The sequence below is a fragment of the Xenopus tropicalis genome, chromosome 2 (assembly GCF_000004195.4).
Source record: "Xenopus tropicalis strain Nigerian chromosome 2, UCB_Xtro_10.0, whole genome shotgun sequence".
Lineage (NCBI taxonomy): Eukaryota > Metazoa > Chordata > Amphibia > Anura > Pipidae > Xenopus > Xenopus tropicalis.
The window spans coordinates 94745913-94764531 of record NC_030678.2 but is presented as its reverse complement, the minus strand read 5'-3'; the positions used below and the strand labels follow the sequence as shown (position 1 = coordinate 94764531).

Below are 18619 nucleotides of genomic sequence, written 5' to 3'. Positions count from 1 at the left end.
TGATCTAGCTATTGGCCTGGGGCAGAATATTCGGATCACCCGTATTTAGTCAACTAATTGGATGGTCAAACTGGGCAAAGATCTGCTTTATGACTTGCTTGAATTTTGATACCTGTACTTGACTTGTTGTCAGTTGTTCTACTGAAAGCAACGTGCAATAAGCTAAAAAGCCAGCTGGCACAGCTTGCCTTACTTTGGAATGTTTTCAATTCTTCCATGTCTTTACACAGTGCTGTGTATTCCTGTGCAGGAAGCCTTCCAATACAGTAAAATACCATGAAGGCATGTAATAAACATGCATAAATATGTCAATAGAGGAGAGTTCACTACCCTAACAGACTGTCAAGGCCATACGATATTATTTAAATATATTATCTGCCTGTTATAAAGATTCTGTATGCATAGTACTGCAAAGGTAGGAGAATAAATTCTCAAGTATTCATGTAACATATATCTGATCAAGAACTCTAGTAAGGTAAAGCACAAAGTATATAAATTATTACTCACAGGCTCAGTAGCACTAGTTTCCTCGTCAAACAAAATCAGCGGTTCTGATGTTGCAGGGTCCTCGCAGACAGTTTCTAGCTGATTGCAAGAATGGATTTAAGCAAAAAAGCCAGACAGATTCAATCAATACTTCATCAGTGTGAATAAGACCACATAGCATTTAGGGGCAACTGTGTTTTAATTTGTAGGGGCCTTGGAGGGCATAAGACCTATCATTAAAAAGGGTAAGTAACCACAGGAAAATATTTCATTGCTGATAAATGAACAGCAGGTTAATGATCAGATAATTTAAGCAGATAATTACAAGCTCTTTCACAACACATTCCAACCAGAGAACAAGACATATCAGGACTCATTACCAACACCAGACGCAAGTGCTATGCCTGCTAGCTGGCGCAACATAATGGCAATCAGAGCACAATACACTTAGCAGTTAGGCTGGTGCTGATGCTGAGCAGCTACACTCTTTGCCCTTGTGCCAGCTGCACTGTCTGGAGAAAGGCAGGCCTTATAATTTATTTCCGAAATGGGAGAATTTTTGTCTTTCCCACAGAATGATTCATGCTTGAAATTAATTTGTAAGAACTCAACCCTGTATAATAATATTCTTTGAGGTGAATGTTAATGGTTGGATTTATATACAGGCCATGGTGGAAATTACTTGTATATATACCGAATCATGGCTGAGCTGTTAGGGAATTCTGGGAATTATAGCTCAGCAACATCTCTGGTGTAAATATTGTTCCTATAGCCACAGCACAGCTTTTGATGGTCACTTTCTTACCCTACAGGGATGTCTAGTCACTTTACTCCACCAGCTGACAAAATACAACTCCCAGAAACAATCAATTTGCAATCTTTAGCTATTGGTGCATCCTAGAAGTTGCAGTTAAATAGCTGAAGGGTCGCAGGTTGTAATAATTGGTACACATTTTACACTTAAGCCAAATAACACAGTGCATTACATAGATATAGTAATATTTCTTAATGTTTCCATATGTCAAAAGAAATTATCTACTGTCTGAGTTAGGAACTTATAGGTCTGGCTATCAATATATTATTTGTGCTCCATGAGACTGGCCAAGGATCCACATGGGCTGGGAATGCAGTCCATGGGCTAACAGCTGCACATAAGACCCCTAAGTGTTTGAGTCATTGGCTGAATGAATACTCCTGATATCTGCAGCAGATCTTTCATTGTACAGCACTCCAATAACTGTAGCTACACCACTGTTTTGCTAACTAATTATGAACTAAATGTTCTTGCTGATGTCCCATATGGCTGATATGGCATACCACCAACTAGCTGTGGGGCATAAACTGTTGTTTGGTGCTGGCTAAGAAAATAGCCTACCATTGTCCATTAGTGTAGCAAGGAAAATTAATTAAAGTGATACAGACACAAAAAAAATATTAATGTACATTGAAAGTTATCTATAGGTCATGTTGATCATTTTTTGCTTATAGGGCTGCTTTTATAAGTAAATGCTACTTGAAGTTCCTAAACCTGACTGTTTTGCCAACCTGACTGTGCCTTCTCAGCCTCTCAGTTATAGCTTCTAATGCTAATGGACTATTGCTGCACAAATATGGCACCCCCCTCATAGAGGAACTTGGGGCATTAAATAGGTAATATAAAAGCACTGGGCAAATAAAAAATTATAAAGCTCATGCAAAGACACTGTTATGACAGTTATAAAAAAAAGTTTTAATTTTTGATGACAGTATCCCTTTAGTTTCCTGGTGACTTCAAAGGAGCAGGATGACTTGTAATAAAAAGCTACTATATTCAGCTACAGTATCTTGAGATGAAGTGACCACCATAAAGCCGTTCAGTTAAAGTCTAACAATTTCCTGCAGCTGTACATAGTCATTGTGTACTATTGCATTACTGTATCTAACACTGAAAAATTAACTGCAGATCATATGTTACCTCTTTTCTGCTCTGGCAAACTGTGCTTGTTCCACGACAGCCCTCGTATGCATCACCAGAAATTGGCTTTAATGAACCTGCAATTAACAATTGTTTTAAGCTACCATATCTTTATATTTAGTATAGTATAAGATTCAAATGCCCATATACACTGTTAAAATGCTAGCTAAAACCAATCAAGATAGCTGCATATCTGCATGCGTACCAGAAGATGTAAATGCTGAAGGGCCTGACTTGCAACAAAATGTCTCCTCTCCCTGTAAGTACTGTCTTGGCAGTAGCACTGTATTACATTTAAAATCATCTGTTATTTAGGTCCTGCAGTAGTGCATCCCCAAGGCGTAAACAATGGAGAGTCTGAGGACAAATTTTATATTGTTTCCTGTTGACTAGGCAGGCATCAATGGCTTTAGTATACTGTTAAATTACACATAACAGGCCAAAGACCTTTTTTTATTGTTACCACATTTTTATAAATTGCCAATACAATAAAATCAGTGAGTATACAGAATATACAGTTGTTGTTTTTATTTAGAGAGTCTATTTACCTATTTTTTTTCTAAATTACCAAGCACAAACATTATGTAACCTTTGGCTTCAACTCTATACTCCTGTTAAGTAGTTAATAAAAGCAGAGACGTCAACTTAGAAGTGCGGCATATTCCAGTTGGCTCTGTCACATGTTACTATTCAACTGGTTTTATGTAATGGCACTCTGGATGATTTCTATCATTTTGTCACCCCCAGCATTTTCTTGCTCTGCAGAAAGGGGACAAAACAACAGAAACAGGGAAGTTAATGGGAATTACCACTATGCACTGGGGACTGTCTACTGACAGACACATACTACCTGAAAACAACCGGTGTTTAATTTTTTACCACCATGTCACTAGACTGGATAGCCTACAGTGGAAATTCCTATTTACCTTGAAAAGGGATTGACTTGTAGCATTTTGCCTCCTGCCTGTGAAGCAGTCAATCACTGGAGTGACAAATCACTACCTGATGTTCCTTCAAAGCTCCATCAGGAGCCTGAGTAATGATAAATCTTTAGTGACATATATTAATTATACAGGTGCCAAGTTAATGATGCTCATGACCAACAATCATATAACATCATACAACTCATTTATATATTTTTATGTAATTTCAAAGCCTTCTACCATGATTCACAGGAAAGCACGTTTTTGTATCCTAGTAACAGGCTACTTGCTGTAGTACAGAAGCTTCTTCATGCAAATATACCATATGATACACAACAAAAAGCAGAACTGGATTGTCCTCTAAAGAACTGGATGGCACAGAGCTGAACACAATGCTGAATTGCAGCAGCATTAACTTGTGCAACAGCAGCAATCATCATATTATCAATTATATTTGCAAGCAGATCTGGAATTTAGAATCATTTACTTCAGTGTGAAGACTCTGATAATACTCTGAAGACAATACCAGATTTGTACAATAGCTTGAGCTATTCACTACTCTACTTTCTATTGGAGATGACAGGGTTGTATTTTTGAGGCACAGGTGGGTATAATGTATAAATTTGGGAGAGCAGGCAGGCACAGACCTAAAAGGAAACCTGTAATTATAGGTAGATGGTAATGACAGGTCTGCATTGGGCCTACCATTGTAGCATGACCCCTAAAATGCAAGTGTTTTATGGATGTAAATTAAGAGGTGCTTTTTTGCAGTCATTAGTGCTCTAGCACTTGAGTCCAGGATAACCCTTAGGGGCTGATTTACTAACCCACGAATCCGACCCGAATTGGAAAAGTTCCGACTTGAAAACGAATATTTTGCGACTTTTTCGTATGTTTTGCGATTTTTTCGGATTCTGTACGAATTTTTCGGATCCAATACGATTTTTGCGTAAAAACGCGAGTTTTTCGTATCCATTACGAAAGTTGCGTAAAAAGTTGCGCATTTTGCGTAGCGTTAAAACTTACGCGAAAAGTTGCGCATTTTTCGTAGCGTTAAAACTTAACGCTACGAAAAATGCGCAACTTTTCGCGTAAGTTTTAACGCTACGCAAAATGCGCAACTTTTTACGCAACTTTCGTAATGGATAGGAAAACTCGCGTTTTTACGCAAAAATCGTATTGGATCCGAAAAATTCGTAAAGAATCCGAAAAAATCGCAAAACATACGAAAAAATCGCAAAGTACCGATCATTACGAAAAAAACGCAATCGGACTCCATTCGACCCGTTCGTGGGTAAGTAAATCAGCCCCTTAAAGTCCATAGCACAGCAGAATCAAAGAAGTTCACCAATTCTGAGAATAGAAATATACATTGTTAATAGCCATGCATCTCAAAAGCAGTCTTGCTTTGATTATTCTACGGCAGTTTTGATCTTTTTTCCATTTTTGTTATACCTGTATAGTTTAAACTAAAGAATAGCAAGTCCTCTGTAAATTTTTATTTGTATAAACAGAGTTGTTAGTTGTACAGCTAAGAAAAAAACCACAGAAACATGCAATTTACTGTCACTAAATGAGCCTAATGTGCTTACCTGTTTGAATAATTTCTGCCAACAAAGTCCGGGGCAGTGTATCTGGCACCTCATAGCCATTCTTCCTTGCAACAATGAGGTGAAAAGCAGCACTAAATTCAGTCAGTGTTAGGGCTCCATCACAGTCTACATCACTAAGATCCCTGCAATGAGGAACAAAAAAGCAAAAAGGAAGAAACAATATATTATGGGCTGATTATACCCTCTAGGACAGAAATATCTGTCACATATTAACCTGCACTGACTGAAAGGTAAATCATCCTAAACCATACCTATTCTAAAAGCTAACTGAGCAATCTGTGTGAGTGTAAAGGGTGGTGATAGTGTTTAAAATGATTCTTTGATGATTTTTACAATATACTTTTGATCTCTAAATTACATTGTTTACATAGCAAATAATTGACTCTAACATTTAAAATGTTATTCTTGAACCAACAAATGTATTTTTTTAGTTGTAATATTGGTGTGTAGGCAGCCACCTCAGTGCATTGTGCCTGTCTATGAACTTGCAGAAGGAGCCTGCCAGCGCTACACATTGGGGTGAAGACACACAGAGCTACTAGTAGCAGCTACTTTTTCACAGCTACTAAAGACCAAAAAAAACCCTGCCAAAGCAAATGCTGAGAATTGCCTCTGCTAAAACAAACATAGAGACAGTTATCAGTAAATAATCAGCATTATCTATTTTAGTAGCAGTGACAAGTAGCTGCTACTAGTAGCTCTGTGTGTCTTCACCCTTAGAGCTAAATGATGAAAACAGCAGCACACCGGTTGATTTGAAAAAATGTGAAACTTTACTCAAGTGCCAAAGGTAACTGATTCTATTCACCCTTAGAACTGCTTTTCAGATAACCTACTGTTTCTCCTACTCCCATGTAACTGGAGGAGTCATGAGCCAGATTTGGATTTTTTACTTTTAAAGGAGAAGGAAAGGCTAAGGCACTTGGGGGTGCCAAAATGTTAGGCACCACCCAGTGACTTTAATCGCTTACCTGATACCCTGGGCTGGTGCCCCTGTTATGAGAAAACAGCACCAGCCCGGGGTACCTGCAGCTAGGGTCTCCTCTTCCTTATTTCTTCTATCTTTGGAATCCCTGGGCCAGCGCACGCGCAGTAGAGTGAAAAAGCTGACTTTTTTGTTAAGTTTTTTGCGCAAGGACGGCAGAAAGAAGAGGAGACGCTCGCTGCAGGTACCCCAGCCCGTGGTAAAAGGTAACCGATTTAAGTCACTGGGGGGTGCCTAACATTTTGGGGATAAGGGATATTTGTTGCGGGCGACTAATCTCCCTGTCTGTCACGCCCCTTAAGTGCTGTTATCATATCTACCACTTATAGCAATACAGGTGTCAGGAAGCTGCTATCTTGTTACCTTCCCATTCAGTGTCGGACTGGCCCACCAGGATACCAGGAAAACTCTTGGTGGGCCCTCTTGCTTCTAACTATTTAGCCTATTTCATGGTCATTCCCTATTTCAGTATGGGACAAGGAAGCTTGATAGATGGAAGAATAGAGTATAGAATGTAGAGAAAAGAGACTAGGATAATAGAGAGTTTGAGTGAGGAGAGTTTTAAGAGTGGGCCCATGGTCCAGGGTTTTCTGGTGGGCCCCTGCCATCTCAGTCCGACACTGTTCCCATTGTTCTGCTGATTGGCTGCTGGGGGAAAAGGGGAGGGGAGGTAATATCACTCCAACTTGCAGCACAGCAGTAAAGTGTGACTGAAGTTTATCAGAGCACAAGTCACATTGCTATGGCACCCTGCAAAATGAAGATCATGGCTAGCCCCATGTGAAATTTCAAAATTAAATATATTAAAATCTGTTTGCACTTATGAAAAACAGACTTCAATGCAGGGTTCTGCTGGATAATCTCTATTAACGGATTCATTTTTTTTTTTTAAATGTTTTCCCACAACAATATTCCTTTAAATCATAAAACACTAGACATTTGCTACTGCCCACTACTTCCCATTGAGATTTTTAACACCAAGTATACTTGCTTCATTTTCTGTTCTTCAAGCATGCTTTATATTCCAATTTTGTAAACTTTACACAAATCCTAATTTTTCCTTCTTCCATCTTTTTTTCTACTTTTTTTTGTGTTTGTTTCAATTCATATACTTTGTACTTCAAATATTAACTTACTAGCTTTTCTACACAGTTTACTCATCTACCCTTACCAATTAACATCACTTTTCTCACCTTTTCTGTTTCATTCTATTGAGACATAAAAGGTTTAAAACAGAAAAAATAACTGTTCATCATATAATATTTGTTATAGACATAAAGTCTTCTTACCATATATGTGAGAGCTCTGAAATAGGCAGCTTTGATTTGGTGAAAAAGTTCTTTGCTACAGATCCTACAGAGAATTAACAATACAAAAAAAAAACCAACATAAAAAAACAATGTTCTCTCTACTTCAATTAAAATTCAATACTTACATTAATGCACAAATGGTACACGCTAACAGTATACTGTACTGTTTACAATAAAAATGCTAGAATGTTTCTAAATGGTTCCATAAAAATGGCATCTCAATACTATTTACACAAAATATGCAATGTTTATTATAAAATGAAAAATAAAGCATAATTAACAAACCATTTACAAGTATGTTGCGGCATTTCTGTATCTGTAGGAAGATGTTACTAATCGTAGAATAGTGTTTTTTTTTGGCTCAGGCCCATTTTGAAGGCCAAACATTTGACCATTGCCCCCTCTTAGTTATTAACAAGGTTACAGATATATAGAATTATTAATTTATCAGTTGTGTAGTCATAGTTCCATTACCACACAGAATAATGTAAGGTGTTCAACCCAAATCTTGCTCTAACTTATCTCCAGAATGTGATTTAAAACAAAAATAAGCATTATACCCAAACATCTACAGTGGAGGAAATAATTATTTGACCCCTCACTGATTTTGTAAGTTTGTCCAATGACAAAGAAATGAAAAGTCTCAGAACAGTATCATTTCAATGGTAGGTTTATTTTAACAGTGGCAGATAGCACATCAAAAGGAAAATCGAAAAAATAACTTTAAATAAAAGATAGCAACTGATTTGCATTTCATTGAGTGAAATAAGTTTTTGAACCCCTACCAACCATTAAGAGTTCTGGCTCCCACAGAGTGGTTAGACACTTCTACTCAATTAGTCAACCTCATTAAGGACACCTGTCTTAACTAGTCACCTGTATAAAAGACACCTTTCCACAGAATCAATCAATCAAGCAGACTCCAAACTCTCCAACATGGGAAAGACCAAAGAGCTGTCCAAGGATGTCAGAGACAAAATTGTAGACCTGCACAAGGCTGGAATGGGCTACAAAACCATTAGCAAGAAGCTGGGAGAGAAGGTGACAACTGTTGGTGTGATTGTTCGAAAATGGAAGGAGCACAAAATGACCATCAATCGACCTCGCTCTGGGGCTCCACGCAAGATCTCACCTCGTGGGGTGTCAATGATTCTGAGAAAGGTGAAAAAGCATCCTAGAACTACACGGGAGGAGTTAGTTAATGACCTCAAATTAGCAGGGACCACAGTCACCAAGAAAACCATTGGAAACACATTACACCGCAATGGATTAAAATCCTGCAGGGCTCGCAAGGTCCCCCTGCTCAAGAAGGCACATGTGCAGGCCCGTCTGAAGTTTGCCAATGAACACCTGAATGATTCTGTGAGTGACTGGGAGAAGGTGCTGTGGTCTGATGAGACCAAAATAGAGCTCTTTGGCATTAACTCAACTCGCTGTGTTTGGAGGAAGAAAAATGCTGCCTATGACCCCCAAAACACCGTCCCCACCGTCAAGCATGGGGGTGGAAACATTTTGCTTTGGGGGTGTTTTTCTGCTAAGGGCACAGGACAACTTATTCGCATTAACGGGAAAATGGACGGAGCCATGTATCGTGAAATCCTGAATGACAACCTCCTTCCCTCTGCCAGGAAACTGAAAATGGGTCGTGGATGGGTGTTCCAGCACGACACTGACCCAAAACATACAGCAAAGGCAACAAAGGAGTGGCTCAAGAAGAAGCACATTAAGGTCATGGAGTGGCCTAGTCAGTCTCTGGACCTTAATCCAATAGAAAACCTATGGAGGGAGCTCAAGCTCAGAGTTGCACAGAGACAGCCTCGAAACCTTAGGGATTTAGAGATGATCTGCAAAGAGGAGTGGACCAACATTCCTCCTAAAATGTGCGCAAACTTGGTCATCAATTACAAGAAACGTTTGACCTCTGTGCTTGCAAACAAGAGTTTTTCCACTAAGTATTAAGTCTTTTTTTGTTAGAGGGTTCAAAAACTTATTTCACTCAATGAAATGCAAATCAGTTGCTATCTTTTATTTAAAGTTATTTTTTCGATTTTCCTTTTGATGTGCTACTGCCACTGTTAAAATAAACCTACCATTGAAATGATACTGTTCTGAGACTTTTCATTTCTTTGTCATTGGACAAACTTACAAAATCAGTGAGGGGTCAAATAATTATTTCCTCCACTGTATGTATTGCTGTTTTGTCAGTGGATAATTGTGAGCACCATATGGATACTATAATACATACAAGTACATATATATTTATATGTGTGTCCTGTTGGAGTCAAGTTAAGGAATAACATTAGGTGCTTTTTTATTTTGTGTACATAATCAACAATTCAATAACCTCTTATTTAGATTATTCAGATAACTGACAATATAAAGGAAACTGCACATATTCTTCTATATCTTCTAAAATTTACTTATGATTATGGGGCCCCAACCTCTATAATTCCCTTAATACCCATCCATTAACACCAGTCACAAGAACATCAGCATTCTGTGGAAGTGAGTCCTAAAAAAATGCTGCATTGTAGGGAAAAAATGGTGACTTACATTTAAACAATGCACCTTTGCACACTGCATTTGTAAATCCCTTTAGATTTCTGAAATGTTAAATAAGATCTTTAGGGACTCATGCAATCTTTGTAGTAAAATCTATAGGAAATTTTGGAATTGAAATAGAAGTGAATCTGGGGCATAGAATGGAAATTCCTTACAGAATGAAACTATGATATTTAAACAAAAATATAATTACCAGAAATTAATGATTTTAGGTCAGGCTGAAGAGTTATGAACTGGTTAGTGTAATACTCTCGCTGTTCCTCCGTTATCCTCCAGGGGTCCTCAGAGTAATTACTAGGATCATCAAGTGATTCTCTTTCAACTGAGAGTGAAAGCTGCAAAAAAAAAGAATTATCGCTTTATCAATAAAGATTAAGATAATGATTGTAAAATATTTTTTCAAATTACTGTAAATCAGGAATAAACTCAGTATCCATATGCAGATTTGGACACAGAGAAATACACAATGTAGTAGTCATGTATTGTGTCTGACCCGTTGCACTTCTTGTTCAACCAAAGCTGGAGGGGTGTGTATACTTAACCCCTTTTGTTTAATTCAGCATATTGTTTATTCTACATGGTATACAGAAGAAGATACAGTATATTATCCCTTACTGGAAGTGCAAATATTTTTTCAAGAATAAAAAAGGTTTGAGGTTTTTGTTAAATTCAGAAGCAGAGTCAGTCCAAAAGGTACTGTCACCCAAGGCAAGTACCTTGTCTCCTCTCCTGATCGCTACCACACCACTTACTCTCATAAGTTGAGCCCTAGGTAGCTGCCTCTTCTGCCTACCCCTAACCCTGACCCTGTTCAGTGGTGTAAAAAAAATATTTCCTGTATATTTCCTGTATCCCCCATACAGTTAGTGATCTACTATTTGACCTTAAAGAACTAAATGATATTGCTCAAGGTCACAGTCAATTGACAAATGAATTAAATCCAAGTCTGCCTGAATCACTGTAAGAATTACATTTACAACTTCAAATCTTAGGCTGAAAATCCTAAACTGGTAGAGCACAGTTTGTAAACATTTTTAATTTGACATTTATGAGCCTTTAATGGTAAAACATAGAGAAAATTATTATAATTCTGTGCATAAAGCAAAAAAAAAGCCTTGTGGTTATTTTAACATGAGGCAGTTTGCATGCAGCAAAAAGACATATATCCGGTCTATACTGTACCATAAATTTAAACTGATCAGTGTCACCTGTCTATTTGTATACAAAGTGCATCAAAAACTTAAATTAATATAATATATTTTTATAATTGTATACATATCTAGCAGGATGTTGCATTCTCACACATAGCGGTGTGCATATCAGCATTATTTGCCCAGCATGGAGTACCAAGGGGATCCTTTGGAGTATTAGCTATACTTTCTAACATCCACTAACATCTTTTCCTTTTCCTTGATTCAGCAAAAGAACTGTAAAATAATACAATGTTCCTACATTTTGTAATTACAAGGAATACAGACAAAACTACAAAATAGACAGGTATGAACGCTATAGTACCCTGTAACTGGGATGAAGCTGTTTATACTGCAACGATCTGGGAGCCAGATAATATGTATGAACCAAATTAACCATTAGCTATTTAAATAAGCCTCTCATTGCAAGATTCTAATCAAACATATTGGGCCTGTTTGTGCATGCACAGCACAGTGCTGGGAAACATTTATTCACCTTTCTGTAAGCCTTAGCTTAGAGACCGTGATGAGATGTTGGAAATACAGGAATAACAGCCATACAGTAAATGGATGTTTTTAACACAGGAAATATCCATTTTCTCTCTTTTACTTCATTAAATATTGTCTTCAAAATCTCAAAGACTGAGTTCTCTCTTTATCTGAAAATTTGGCACTGCGGGAGAGGAGATGCGTAACTGGAAATTTCTACCTATTAACAGTTTCAGCAAGGATTTCTGTGAATTTTGCAGTTCTCTCCTGAGGAAAATGGTACAACACCCCGAAAAATTGCATTTCACTCTTGCTAAAATAAAAAAAATTAAATGTAGTAAACTGGCAACAAACCAAAATGCTAGTGCACACTTATGTCCACCCGTACTATAAGTCAATGATTGCAAATATATCTGTAGCCTCAAAAGGCACAAATATATACATATATATATATATACACACAGAAGGTAGGTTTATGCTGGCATATTATCCTACATAATTATATCATCTGTCCAATAATAAACATTAAAAAAATCTGCTAATTTTCTTAATATCTGTGAGTTCTTGGTTAGCCATTGGCTCTTATTTAAATAATATCATTGCTGTAGCAGGCATAAGAGAATGATGTACTACAAGCCATAGGAACAAACCAATAGACCATGTCAGCATTTTGCTGCTGCAATTAAAACACAGCGTCTTCCTATTCAATAGCCCAAATGATCCATGTTTTTATACCTGTAACTGAACAATCACAAGCAGGTGCCTGAATGGCTTGAAAAAAAATATAAGGTAAAAAAATCACATTTTTAGATGTGCAGTTCGGATAGTGAGATCTGTGGTTGTCAGCACAGCACAGTATGAAATATATATGCAGAACATGACTGAGAATTCCCACAGGGCTCCTGCAGTGTGTATGATATGGTTTGGATATGGATTTGCTTACCCTGCTAAGTGAAAGCTGCAGAGGTGCAGGCTGGTTTCCATAGTTCAGTGGCAAGTGTCCATCCTGCTGAAGTAGTGAAGGTTGTCTAGTCTCGTATGCTGCTGCTGCAGAGAGGGAATAATAAGGAAGAATCTGTCATGTGACTCAGAGGTTGCTGTTGCATGGTTACAAGGCTCCGAGAGGTAATTAACTGAATTTAAAGCAACACAAGGTGGCTAAAAGTCAATTTAACCAATGTGATTCAGGAGAAAATACTGAAATATTTTAATTAATTTTTTAAATTAATTTTTTACCAAAGCAGAATTCTTATTTGTTAAGGCTAAATTTCTGTATATTTTACAAACCTGTTAAGGTTCATAGCTGGCTGTTACTGTGAAAAGGTTGGGCAGAAAAATACCATATGCATCTCTTGTTCTCACATACCTGAACTACAGTCCACAGCTGCTAAGTTCCCCCCAGTGCAGAAGGCTGATTGGCTAAAATGAGTGTGCTGCCCTTAACTTAAACGCAACACAACAATACATATAAGGTGAAATGTGGAAGTCTAATAAGGGAGTGATACCTATGCAAGGCATAGTATTATTATTATTAACATTTATTTATAAAGCGCCAACATATTCCGCAGCACTGTACAATAAGCTCTTACCCTGTAGATGAATTTGCTATTGTGATACCTAGATAAAAGGTATACATTTAAACTGACCCCTGATTCACTCAAGCTTTGTCAGTATTATAGCTATCTGATTGGCTTTATTGCAGAATTGAAACATTGGGTTATGATTTTTATCCATTACAAAGTTCATAAATACAATCTCCTTGCAGTAAGATGAATTCAACCTTTATACATGTGTTAAACTGACCATACACACTTTTTACATCTATATGAAATCTGTCTAACTGCTAGCTTATCCAGAGGAAGGCAAAAATACACCTCTGAAGCCTCTCCAATTTGCATCACAGGGGAAAAAATCTTTCCTGACTACAAGATGGCAATCAAAGCAGTTCCTGGATCAAATTGTACTAAGAGCTATTTTCAATAAACCTGTATTTTCTCATTGCTAAAAAACCATCTGATCCCTTCTTAAAACTATTTCATGCATCTGCCTGTAAAACTGACTTAGGGAGAGAATTCCACAACATTGCAGCTCTCATTGTAAAAAAACCCATTTTGAATATTGCCTGTGGGCCGAATGACCACATTGGCCTGATTTGGCCCAGAACCAGGGGGCCTTGCCAGAAAAGCAGATCTTACAGCTTCCTTAATTCTGTGCTATTTTGCATAATTTACCCATCATGGAGTAAACGTTATTTTAGAGAATTACTTATTTAACAACCATTAATGTTTTATCACTGTATACAATAAATAATTAATAGTGTAATACAATGGACATAAAATAAATGGGATAAATGTATGACTTCATGTATGAAACAGATAAAGCCATTCGAATTCAAAAGCTTCTTATTGCAGAATGCTGATTCAACATATTATGCACTGCACAACACTGGGAACATTTCCAGCTCTCTGTGGGCTTTATACATGTCATAAAAGGCTGGACTTGCAACAAATAATAACTATACGTGAGCAGCTTTAATATAGATAGCATTTAGTTTCTTTAAATGTTTGTACAAAATCTCCAATAATGTTTAGAGGTTGAGGGTCTAAATTAATTAACATAGGTGCTAAATTGCATAAGTATAGTTACCTATAGCAATAAATTATCAGTTTGTTTTGATTAGTCTAGAAAATGAAAAAAAAATCTGAAAGTTTCCAATGTGTAATTGTACTTGTTCAACTTTAACCCTTTTCTATTAATCTGAACATTGTAAGCAACAAGGAAAGCTGTACATATCTCAAGTTCCCCAAATAAAATGCTATTTCACTCATACTAACCCAAAACCAAAATTAAAAGGTAATAGAGAATGGTCCATGTTGTCATCTGTATCTTTTTATTAAAAATTCCAAGGTCCACAGCAAATCAACAACAAAATATACCCTGAAATGCTATAAGCTAACAAAATACATTTTTTGCCCTAAAAATATAATTTAATATGCCACAACATCATTACAAAGGGAAATGCAAAGGCAAAAGGGAAACCGTTCCTGAACTACTATGTCTAGCCTCTTCCAACAGACCCTTGCAATGTGCAATGAGTAGTGATGAGCAAATCTGTCCCGTAGAAAAGATTAGCAAAATGGGCAAAAATTTGTGAAACGCCGAAAATGACGCAGATCAAAAAAAAATAGTTTTTTGACATGGGTGACAAAAACTAGCCATGAGGTGTATTATAAAAATAAAAAGTAAAGCCATGGGCAACAGAGCTTTATGAGATATGATCATTCTAACAGACAGAAATATTAGAAAAGGAAGTGGTGAACAGTGTTGAAATAAATGCTTATTTGTACTGGCTGACAGTAGTATCACACTGACTGTGTGAAGCTGCATTTGCTGTTTCAGCTAAACAGGGATTGATTTCTTGCATTCATAAATGGTTTTGTGGTCAGAAAATGTATTAACAACTTATTGTACAGCTTGTTCATATAGTCATAAAGGGAGAAATCCTATTTAATGCAGAACAAATTATTAGTTAATCTGGTCTCCAGTTACAGAATTGCACATTGCTACAGACTCTCACCACTTCCCCTACAAGGTGCTTATAAAAGATTTTCTCCTCAGTTTGAGAGGTTGCCAAGAGGGCATGGCATCGATACTCTCAATATATTACACTGTCCCACAATCCTCCTAATTTTTCTGGCAGGGCTATTTGGACCATTAGATTTCAATATTTGTTGCCAATTGCAAAGGTTATTTTAATAGTGAAGCAATGCAATCACCAAACTGTCATCCCCATGGCCTATGGCATATGAGGTGTTTTGACCACAGTGGTGCTTACATTTGCAAGTTAGTTTCTTTTATTTGGATATAAAATAAGCGAATATTATAAAAATGATTTGGTGGTCAAGTAAACTGTAACTAACATTAAAGGCTGCTATCAGAAATAGAGATGTGTTAGCAGTATACATACAGTGCCTTTCACAAGGATTGCCAGGTACTTGTATGCAAGGTAGGCACGGGCAAATGGGACAAAATCACCCTTGTATAGTGGACCCTGGATGAAAACCAGAGTCAGGATCCTTCATGGATTTATTTGTTACAGATTGGCAGACAGGCAATAAGGAAAACACATAGGTTATGCATTATACGAAGGGTCCATATAAAAAAGAGGTATGATCACAAGAACACTATCAGCCAGTCCAGCCCAGGATAGGCAGGAAAAGTTGTAAAGCAGTAATAAACAAATATTTATACTGTTGTAAAGCTGTAATAAACAAATATTTATACTGTGTTTATTTTTTGCATTAGATGGCATAATCCGAAAGTTGTTCATACCTAAAAAGGGTTTTTTAAATTATTTGAACCAACAAAATGCAATAGTAATATCACTGCTATTTAATGCAAATGTGCTGCACCATCAGCCTGCATGGCCTGGCCTAGGCAAGTAAACTGTAAGGCAAGTGACTTGAGATAAACTATAATTCCCCTTCAAATTCTGGGATTAAAACTCCTAAAATGAACCATGAAATTGCAATTGTTATATCATGCATATGTTTTATAACTGTGTAAAATTTATAAACATATCTAAAATGACACAAATTCAGTCATTTGTAATCCAGGAAATGAAATTATATTATGTTGTAATGATGTAATTACAGCAGGAAATTGTATTAATGATTCTATTTAGAAATGAAATTAAAGGTTGTGCCAGGAAATACAAAACATGCAATGGAAATGTCATTTTATTTTTGACACATACCTATATGGAACCTTCTTATAAAAAGCATGGAGGGAGGCATGAAGTGCTCTGTGCATGAGCACTGATGGAAATGATCTTGCATGATCTTTAGTGCCCTTGCACTTTTACCAGGGGCCTTGGTAATTTATCCCATGTATGTGGCACATACAGTTATAATAAAGGGGATTTTGGTACATACTCCACTTAAAAAGTTTGGTTAGCCTAGACAAAGCATGAAACATTTAGAACTATGGTATTCATGTTCAACCAGAAGAGGATGCCCAATATGCCACCTGCTCTATGATAACGATTGTAAAACCACTAGTTCTTAACCTACCAGTCCCTGAGAAATTTAGAGCTGGTCAACAAAATATTCCTAAATTATATCACCTATAATGAAGATAGTCATTAAAACTAAATTTTCTAAAAAGTTTCTAAAACATTAGTATACAAGATTATAATAAGGGTCCAGTAATTATTATTATTGTCCTTTACTTTCTACAGAGTGCTTTGTGTCATCAGTTTTCATACATCAATTCATGTGATGTACTGAAACATGCTATACACACTTTTACAATTCTAGCTACAATATATTAAATACTATTCTTATGGATTATGGGGAAAAAAATTAAATTTTAAAGCCAACATTACAATAATAGGGGAATTACACCCCTATTTAGGCAGCAGCTCCTCTGTCATTACACACTAAGATCAATGTTAGGTAACCAAAGTTTTAAAGCTGCGAAGTATCTTGCACCACTGGCACCCTACAGTTTATACTACAATTTTTACCAGTCATATGCTCCTTCATTTAAAAAACACACCTAATTGTTTATAAATGGCATGGCTGAGGGCATTTGCAATGGTGCTCAAATACAAATCTATTAGCCTTGGTACATAGTACAAGGTGCTTTGCCAGTTTTAGCTTTTTTGAGATCTCAGAACACGGTACAATTCATAAGGTACAATTTATTCACAGATTCAGATTTTCAAGGTTTAAGCTTTTTATCTTATGAAATCCCATGTTGATTATATTCCTATTATTGATTATATTTTTCTTAAACAGTTTTTGCTTCTTGTGCAGCTCTTTATTATTGCTGCATGTCTTTAATTGTAGCACTATTATTCTGTAAACTCCTTACACACTGCACACACTATAGTACACACATTTATTTTTAAAAAGGGGTCAACTCCTTCCTTGGGTAAAAAAAAAAGTAAGCTATTATTAAATTGTATTCAAGTCTGTTACAATATGTGGCAATCCTGCAACATGCACCAAAATGACATTTATCCATCATCCCCCCAACACAAAAAAAACCCCACTTATCTTACCAGAATTATGATGGTCACTTCTGCTTTGCAACAGGCTGTGTCCATAATTTTGCGGTGATACTGGGGGAGATTTTTTAGGTGATACAAGGGTCTTTGCATCTGACTTTAAAAGAAATATATAAAAATTAGAATAAAAAAAAAAAGCCAAACTTCAATGAGCTTATGAAAAAATATAATAATACCTATGTTTAAAGGAGTAGTTCCCATTTACAAAACATGTTTTTAAAGGTTAAACCACAACCTTTCTTCAGTTGCTTTCTCAGTGGTCCCTAACTTCAATATTTAATGGAGTTTTACAGCTTTTGCCGAGAAATGGCAGCAACTAATATATCAAATTATAACAATTTAAATAGTTGGCAGGTTTGCTGAGTTGTTTCGAGGGAAGCATGAGGGAAAAAACAAATTTATTTTTAAACCATACATTTTAGAAAAAATTAAAAAGTAACAGAAAATAGTCTTTATTTGTGGGGAGACCCCCCGCAATCTATCCCACCGGCTAGAATGTAAATCGCGGTGGGATGGCATGCACGTCGCTGCGATGTCCCGCAGTCACTCGAAGTTGTGAGGAAATTTCGGGCCTCTGGTGGTCATTTTCTGCATGCTTTGGCCACCGACCACCAGTTATGATTATCAAGTTTCTTTCATAATAAGTTCTGTTTTCAGGTATGTAATTTAATTGTTAATATTATTTTAATTATCATTACTACTTATTTTGGAAATAACATAAAATCCTTAATGAAGTAAATTTTAAAGAAAATATATCTCATTTATTTCATCCATAGGGTGTTTTGCATATCCATTTTTCCAGTTAAAAATATCTTTATTCTCAGACTGGGTGCCCCAGCTCACTCAGGGGTTCCTATTATAGGCAGCACCATGGCACTCCAGTGTGCCTGCAAGCATGAACTGCCCTGTAAAACAAGCAAATCCAACAACATAAAGTGTGCCTGAACATGATGCATACTTATGTATGTTTCCCATCATGCTTATCTAAGATTGTTTTAAAATATATAATGCTATTAGACTACAGTTCTCAGCAT

The 18619-nt window shown here is 36.6% G+C and overlaps 1 protein-coding gene across 4 annotated transcripts in view; it reads right to left on the bottom strand.

The window, feature by feature from the left end:
* The window catches only part of reps2 (RALBP1 associated Eps domain containing 2), an 80372-nt gene that overhangs the window by 38601 nt on the left and 23152 nt on the right, over positions 1 to 18619 (bottom strand). For all 4 annotated transcript variants that reach the window (XM_031896961.1, XM_012957482.3, XM_012957483.3 and 1 more), the window contains 7 exons: positions 17580 to 17682; positions 12456 to 12559; positions 10027 to 10168; positions 7251 to 7314; positions 4956 to 5098; positions 2441 to 2517; positions 508 to 585 (listed from right to left, as the gene is read on the bottom strand). In XM_031896961.1, the coding sequence (XP_031752821.1) occupies positions 508 to 585; positions 2441 to 2517; positions 4956 to 5098; positions 7251 to 7314; positions 10027 to 10168; positions 12456 to 12559; positions 17580 to 17682 (711 nt within the window). The remainder of the gene's footprint in view (positions 1 to 507; positions 586 to 2440; positions 2518 to 4955; positions 5099 to 7250; positions 7315 to 10026; positions 10169 to 12455; positions 12560 to 17579; positions 17683 to 18619) is intronic.